The sequence below is a fragment of the Meleagris gallopavo genome, chromosome 2 (assembly GCF_000146605.3).
Source record: "Meleagris gallopavo isolate NT-WF06-2002-E0010 breed Aviagen turkey brand Nicholas breeding stock chromosome 2, Turkey_5.1, whole genome shotgun sequence".
NCBI lineage: Eukaryota > Metazoa > Chordata > Aves > Galliformes > Phasianidae > Meleagris > Meleagris gallopavo.
The window spans coordinates 16,569,008-16,577,717 of NC_015012.2; the positions used below are offsets into that span (position 1 = coordinate 16,569,008).

Sequence of the window (8,710 nt, forward strand, 5' to 3'; positions counted from 1 at the left end):
ACATTATCTGTGTCTTGGGGAGAGCCACATGTTAAATAAGTGTAACTTTTTTCACTGTCAAAATGCATGTCCTCCCAACCCATCTTACCTACTCCTCAGAATTATTAGCAAGATGAAAAGTAGAGGATTGTTGTGCAGCTTGTAGACTTCTGTCTTTTAAGTTGTCTTGTATTGGTGTGCTGAGTGTGGATGTTACTTCAAGGGGAACCAAACAAAGTAATCAAAGAGAAATCCATTAAGTGTGAGCAGATAAGTAAACACGTGTAGATCATAATGTTCCTCAGGTGAAAGTGGCTGGAAGTTGGAAGGATGTTAAGACTAAGGATCATCTCCTTTCCCCCTTCCTATGCTTTCTAACTATTTCTAGTACTGGACTAGGCGGACCACCCTTGCCAGTCTCATTTTTAACATCTTGAACGTAACACACAGGGACTTGGAGCCTATGCTCCAGCTTGCTTCACTTGTATTTGGATTTTTGTTTTCTCCCAATTACCTGCCTACTTACTTTCTCAGTTTCTCCAGTAAATGATTTATTAAAGTCTATTAAAAATAGAAATGATAAAAACTGGATTTCTCATAGCAGTAATCTACAAGAAGTGTAGGTGCACAGAACATGTCTCCAGCAACTTGGGAACTTTAAATGGATGACAGACAGCTTTGTAATTAGCACAGTCCCCTGGAACTTGAAAGTAAATATATGTACTTCATTGAACAGGCTGCCCAGGGAGGTCGTGGAGTCACCATCCCTGGAGGTGTTCCAGAAAGGTTTAGATGTTGTACTGAGGGACATGGGCTAGTGGGAAATATTGATGATAGCTGGATGGTTGGTCTGGATGATCTTAAAGGTCTTTTCCAACGTTGGTGATTCTGTTCTATGGTCTCTTTTGCAAGAGGCAATTTTCATGTACCAACAGCTAACGTGCTAAGTTTAGATATTGAGTGATGATACCTAAAACTGCTAATTTTTACTATGGGATTTAGTTGCATTATAAGTTCTAGTATTACTATGCATGCTTAGTAAAACTTAACACAGTGTATTTATGTAATGTAATTATAGAAATGCTAACTGTTGATAAGATCTTCAAGGTTTGATTTTTTTCTCTTGTGTTTTTGTTTTTGCTCAGAGGAATGCAGTAGCATGGATAGTTGATGGCGAATTTGGAGCAGACGACTTCAGTTTAACTTAATTAGTCGTATTTTAAATGGCTTGGGATTTGGTGCAAACAAACATGATTGATAGCTGGACAGACATGCTCGTCATGAAAAAGAACCATTTCTGAAGCCCGGTTGGGGCCAAACATTTACCACCTTGCTTCATAGTAACCAGTCAAGATGAAGCACGTCGTTAGAACGTTGTTGGACACCGTGTTGAAATTACCCCCCATCGGTTGTGAAGAACTGTGCTACATTCAGGCTAACCATTGAACTCAGTATATATTTTTCCCTCCTGCCTTTTTGTCTGGCAGGCTACTGTTCTTGTTGCTCTTCTGTGTAATGAAGTTTAAATGCTTGTTTGGAACACTTTATTTAAGAGTTTAGAAGGCTTGATAGAAAGAGTGCTTTAGTCTGAAGAGTATACATTGGATAGGAAAGTATTTCCTTCTCTTGTTTCTCAAATCTCTCCGCCTTACTTAGCTTGAGATCTTTGCAGCTTGGTTCATGGATTCTAGCCTTGCCCGTTGCGCAGTATATATAAATTGAGATAAACCAATGAACTATGTCAAAAGCACTCTCAATATCACATTTGACAAAAAGTTTTGTACTTTTCACATAGCTCGTTGCCCTGCAAAGGGGTTAACAGCACAATTTTTTAAAAATAAATTATTTATAGGATTAAAATGACTTCATTTGTATACATTTGGAATTAAACCAGTGCAAGAAGAAATGTGGAATGTGGTATCACTGATGCTCTTCCAGAGTGTCTTGACACCCAATCAAAAGCAGTGGCTGCAAGGAGCTTTACGTAGGCAGCGAAGCTTGTTTCAGAAGGAGAAACTCACTGTCCATATGAAAAGATAAATTGTATTATTTAGGGAAACAAAGAAGTGTTCAGAGTACACCAGGAGATTAAGAGCTTAAACAAGACAAGGTCTTTTTTTTTTTAGTTATATAAATATATGCAACAATACTGATAAAAGGTAAACCTCAACAGAAGAATGTGCTGAATCCTTTATTTGCAAAGTCAACATTTTGTAGAAGTAATTAACATTCAAATCATAGATAACTTGTTTTGCAATGGAAAACTTTCTTTATTATTTGGTAAACAAAGATCTTTAGACTTTGAGAATATACTTCTAAGTTTGCAGGCTTAAAAGTCTCTCCTGGACCTTGTTGCAAGCTGGTGCTGTGAACACGTTAACGCTTTTTGGAACAGTTCCACTAATATGCCATGTTTAGCAAAAAGAGACATTTATAATTTTTTTTTTTTAAATAAACAGATGGCCTGGCATCTCTATGCTTCTGCACTACACACAAATTCCTTGTGGGATGGCACTGGATTTCCTTTCCCACCTTGGGTAGAATGGTAGTGTTGTTAGTGCTCTGAAGTAATGAGGGAGCATGAGAGGGCATGCCACCATGGACAATGTGAATGGAAGTGTGAACTTACAAGATCCACAATAATCTAGTGACATTAGTCATGTATGGAAGAAGGGTGAGGGAAGGTTTGCCTGAGTTCCTGGGAAGAGCATGTAGCCACTTTGATGAATGGGAATGTGGTGCTTAACATAAATAGTCCTTTTTTTTTTTTTCCTTCCCAAGAAAAATGAAGTGCAGTTCAGCAGGTCAGATTTTTCTTTTTAAGATTCCAGTAATTGGGTGGGTTGGCTTGTTGGTTGTTTTTTTCCTTGCTCTGTGTGTAATCTCCAAGATGACTTAAGATTCTGATAATCTCATTGAAACCAGCTCTGAATCTGATATACTCACGTTCAATACCTCCAAAATGAAGTAGGAACTTAACATTCTTATCTTCAGTTTAGTTCATTTGTCTTAAGGTGAATTGCTGGGATAGTAATTACCATTCCCATAAGTTCTGGGAAGTATGTATGTAAACTGAAGACTACAAATCAGTTCCTCTCCCATTCTCTCATTTTAGAGGAGCTGTTTCTGTTGCTAGTTGGACAGCATAAGATTAATCAGTCTTTCTGCTGTGGCACTGATATTGCAGGGAAACAGAAGGTTTTCCTAAGATCAGTTTTTAGTAAACCTAACTTCTGGTTTAAAACAAAAAACAAACCCACACTAAAAACAGCGTTTTACATCTTCAAAACATGGTGTAATTCATAAGCAATGGTAGCACATGAATCTTTAGAGGTTACCCCTGTTTTGTCATACTCTGAAGCTCTGATTTTTAAATGAACTGTTACTTAGGGAGAGTAAAGGGGAGAGAGAACAGTTCTGGTTTGCATGCCTCGTACAACAGTCTGGCACTACTTGCTTACCTCATACTCATTGGACTTCAGTGGGAACTTCAGGCAGGTGTTGAAGGATCAAAGTCTCGAGTTTAGACTGAAAGTCTCACATGCATTTCAGAAGGCATTTTTCACGTGGTTAGCAGTACCTAAACCAAAGTGAGACTCCTTACCTGGTACAAGCTATATGTGGGTACGTATAAGCTGATTTCTACTTTCTGCTGCAATGCATTGTAAGTAAAAATTGGAACCTAGTGCTTCTTCCAAAATCTGACATCTTCTGGAATAGGTATGTACCTCTAAAGAACACTTCAGGTATTCAGAAGCAAGTTAGGTAGAAATGTGTTCTGATATCTCTGCTTTAATTTAGTTTTGTGGTACAAATATGCAACATAAAGGAAGGCTCCTTTATCGTATAGATGGCATTCTTTTCAATGTCAATTCCACCATATTGCATAGATGTCTGCTTATGCCATGTAGTGTGCAGAGATGAGAGAAAGGAGAGTGTAATCTTAGTTTTACCACAGTACTTGGTCCCACAGTAAAGTTGTGCTACAGATCCAGTGGTAGTGGGAACCAATCTAACCTGGCAGTTAAAGAGAAACCCAGACTGTTTCTCACATGTCATGTATTCACAATGTGTCAATTGAAAAGTACCAATACTTTTTGTGCACAGATGATAAAATGAGACTATGGTGGGGGGAAAAAAAACAAGCTTGCTCATTTGCAACACGTTGATTTCCATGTGCTTAAAAATGTTTGTAGGCTGGAGTCAGGCTGGAACAACCACACACCTGCAACAAACACTGTCTTTCTGGTGAACAGTTTTAGAGAGGAAAATACTGTAAGAGTGTACTACTCTTTCCTAACTTTGTTTGGTAAGCTCTTAGCTTAAAATTTTTGCAGGAGCCACAGGTAATTGTCAAGGCAGAACTTTTAAAAAAAGAAAGCTGAAGCATTTTGTTATCTGAATGCTCGTTAGCTGTTCAGGTAAGTAATTTTCAAGGCACAATGGAGCACAAAAGGGAAAACAAGCAGTGATGCTAGATTTGTCCTTGTTTGGGTGGGTGGAGTAGTAGGGGGACATGACACCTTCGTTTCAAATTCTCCGTATTTTCTCAAGTTCTTCAACTTTAAAGCTGACTTCATTTTTATGATTAGAGCAAAGGTGCAAGCTAGAAAGCTCTCCTAGATCTTGCCAATTACTTCTCATCTTAGCTTCAAGCAGGTAATGTTGAATAAAACTCAGCATACTTGGGAGTTTGTGTCTAGTTGTATCTCCTTACACTGATAAGCAGCGCTCCCATCCAGAACCAGTTATGAAGGCTTCCTTAGAAGGAAACAAGGACTCATACAATTAGCTGTAGTTTGAAGGGGAAATGTAGACCCACATGGGGAGGTAAAGAAAGAGGAATGAAGATAAAAAGCTGGATTTACTGACAAACTACTGTAACTCAAGGGGGAGGAGGAGAAATGCACTTTCAATAGTTTGTCCATATTTTTTTAGCTACAAAACACACCTGTATTTGCTAAACGGTTTTCTTTTTGTTGTTGTTTTCTTTGGGACAATTGAGGAACATCCTTCCCATAAATAGCTACCCTTTTTACCTCCTCCTGTCTTTTCCACGTTGGCTGGAGACCATTTTCAGCTGCCATTCTTAATTTCAAAAAAACTGCTACTTTTAAAGATATTTTGAAAGAACTTCTTAACTCTGACACTTTTTTAAACAGGGTGGACTTAATTGAAGTGTGCAGTGTTGAACTGCTGCTGCGGTAGCTGCCTCTAGTTGTTGAAATGAACTGTAGACAAGTTTTTTTTGTTTGTCGATCCAGGTTATCTGGATTCAATAAGAAGTCCGTGAGAGTGTTCCTCCCATCTGGTATGAGTGTGTGTGTGCGTGTGTTCCACAAACAGACATAGAACCAAATGTTCTAGGTACTTGTCATGTTTTATTGCATACTTTGAGTCGTGCGTATGTGAAGTGTCCTCTGACCTGAAGGTTTTGGTTAATATCAGTATATTTTTATAAATTGGAAATTCATCGTGCCCCATCTTTTCCTTAAACATCTTTCATTGTTAGGGTCTATGTGCTAGATTCGAATCTTAACATTTTTAGGCACAGATGGAAAAAGTTATTGGCTCCTTGAAAACATATGGGACAAAATGGATCCTCAAAGCATGTATGTACTTACAAACCAAGCTGTAGAGATCAAGAAAAGAACTTTATTGTTGATCTCAAGATTTCTAAGTTGTCAAGATTTATATGGAGTTGTGGTGGAACTAGTTAACACTTAGAGCTTTTGGTATGTAATGACTATTTGCTATGGACTGATATTAAATGTTTCAAAGGATTGCGTTCTTAAACTCTGGATTTTTGTTACTCTCCTCGGATTATATTAAGTAGTTAAAATTTCTTTGCTATATTACATTAAAAACATAAGAACTTTGGGTCTCGTATTTATTTTCACTCATTTTACTAATTATTTACAGAACACCGTTTTAACTTTTTTATTTTATAAATGTGTAGTATTTTAAACATATCTTTACAAATTGTTCAATTGGAACTACATTAACTTCTGATTTGTTTTTATTAGGATTTTTAAAAAAACAACAATACACTTTTTCCATGTTGGTGCACAGCACTTAACAGAAATGTTTGTATTCCCTTTCTTTCAATTCAATAAACAGAATAAATAACTGGAATGAATAGTTCTTAGTTTCCTAAACTTCACTTACATGACTATCACTGGGATGTTCATTTCTTGATCGTTAATTGTAAAGTTCTTCCACGTTTGTAGCATTTTATTTCTTGATAGGAGAAATCACTTGTGACAGCTCAGTTGAAGATGAATTCTCTTACTGCTGTGTGCAGCTCTCCAATTTTTGATGTTTGGCTCTGATCTCCCCCCACTTTTCGACTGTGCATTGAAGCAGTTCAGCATGCTGCTCACCTGCATCCCATTCTGTGCTTATTTATGTTGTTGAACACCTGCTCTTTGAGGCTGGATGAGAGCCTTCTTTCTTAATGCTGGAGCTCACTCAGGTATCATAAGCAAGTTGCTGACCATAACCCACCTATACCTACACTTCTTTCCCACATTAGGAAGATGCTCTTAAAGTACTTCTGTTTCTTGCTTAGGCTTCTCTTACCAGCTGCACATCAGGGAAATCTTATCTGAAGTTGACTTAAGCAGCTTTTGTGACTCTTGAACTCACTCCTTACCTGTTGCTTTTTTTCCTTCCACCTAACCCTGCATTCTTGTTTCTCCTCCTACCTTGCAGGATAAAAGAGTTGAGGTGCCATTGTATTTTGTATGTACTGGTACTACAGACAGAGTTGTTCAGCTGTAGCTAGTGTTCTGATAAGTAAAAACTGTACCTAAATTTGCCTTCTACTTCCTGTAAGTTTTCCAACTTTGAACACTTTGGCAAATTGCGTTCAGTTTTTTAATCCTTTCAGCTTCTATTTTGATTAGAAAAAAGGTCTTTATGCCATCTCATAGTAGTACTTTTTAATTAATATTTATTCCCTTGCTTAGAGGTTAAGCTGTGTATATAATAATCGTGCCTTACATGCAGCTGCAAACAGAATGGGCATGTCTTATCCCTTTCCAGGCACTTGTTTTTGCTGCTTCCCTGGGGTACGAGTGTTTATACAAGAGCTGCTAGATTGCAGACCCAATTCAGCCATAAATTATCCATATGGCAGATGAAGGAAATTTAGCTTCTTTAACTGTTCCCCACCACCACCCACACACGCACTGTTGCACCTGTCATCCTACATCTGCCTCTGGCTGGTGAGAAGAGTAAAAGAGAAACAGGTATGTGATTTCCAAGAACTGAGACATAAGTAAGATGTAAAATGAGTTGTGATTATTTTTTTTATCTTGTTAGATTAGATTATTTAAGAGAAATCATGTAAAGAACTTACTATGAGGTGACCACTACATAATTAGCTCAAATCCAAACTCCAGGGTAGGGTACTTCTGTGCTTCGCACCTTAGCACCTATGTTTCCCATGTTTCTTGATGCAGTCCTCTACTACCTTGCCATGTGTTGCACATGCTTAAGCTCTCTGCTCCTTACAGAAAGGTGGCAGCCTCAGTTCCTGCCTCCTCTTAATAAAAAAACCCTGTATATATAATACATATACATAGAATGTTCCAAAGATTAACCACCAAAGTTAGTACGCATCTACTTGTTCTGTCACCACCTCTAATATCATTACTATAACATCCTCATAGGCAAAAAAAAAAAAGTCTTAGTATTTGTACAAAATGGTCTGGAGTTTCTTGTGAAGCAAAGAAGAATTAGAATAAAGCTGTACCAATACTAAACAGGTAATGATATGCTTTTAGCAAGTAATCAGAGTTTCAGGTCAATTGTTAACCCCCATATGGGGGTTATTAGAATGGTTACTAGGGCTTCCACACATCCTATTAATTCCGCTGCTTACTGTACTGTTACCATAATACAGAACTTCTTTAGAATAAAACATTTATTAACAGAACAAACAAAATACTAATAGTCCACAACGTATCAATGAATTAGGGGGAAATGTGTTATCTTATTTTTGAATTAATTCCTCTCTCTTACATGAACTATATTTTCACTAAACAGTTGAGTACTAACATAGTATCAAAGCTAACTAATTATATTATAGACCGTGGGTCTATATCAAAAGAGCTGAACAGCCTTCTTCAAATGCTAGAGTGCTTAAAATTGTGGTCTTTAGACTCTGCTACTGAGGCTTTCACAACTCTTATAAGTCATTATAGAGATGATCAGAAGATTTATTAAAAAGAAGTTTGTATTCATAAAAAGTGTATCATTTCATATTTGACAACATCCATAAATGTTCTCATTGGTCTGCTGTGGTCAGTAATTCATTTTTGAGGAGGGAGGTGGTAAAGAATGCACTGTTACATTCCTCATGAATTGAGGCACATCCTGCCCAAATTTTCTTTAATAGATATTAATCTTCTTCCCTTACTCTTCCTTTCCTGCTCACACCTCAGAAGAAACACTTCACTAGATACAGGAGAACAGAAGCTTTTCAAAGTGAGTGGTATCCTGTTTACATGATACATTGCAGCTTATATTGACCTTCTAATAGATTAAAACCAATGTAAGTGTAGATCTGTTTTTATTTTTCCACAGGAATGTAAGAGGTTGTAAGTAAATACCTTAAATTGTCTTTGCAGATAAGTAAGATAGCTTAAAGAGTAGGCAATTAAGTTACAAAAAAAATTACTGACTTTCTCCTTTGAAGTGCTTTTTCTCTCTCTCTCTCTCTCTT

The 8,710-nt window shown here is 37.2% G+C and overlaps 1 protein-coding gene across 1 annotated transcript in view; it reads left to right on the top strand.

Annotated features, from left to right (window-relative positions):
- The window catches only part of WDR26 (WD repeat domain 26), a 31,905-nt gene extending 25,791 nt beyond the window's left edge, over positions 1-6,114 (top strand). The window contains 1 exon segment of the mRNA XM_010706664.3: positions 1,125-6,114. Coding sequence (XP_010704966.1) covers positions 1,125-1,150 — 26 coding nt within the window. The 3' untranslated portion in view covers positions 1,151-6,114.
- Positions 6,115-8,710: the final 2,596 nt, after the last annotated feature.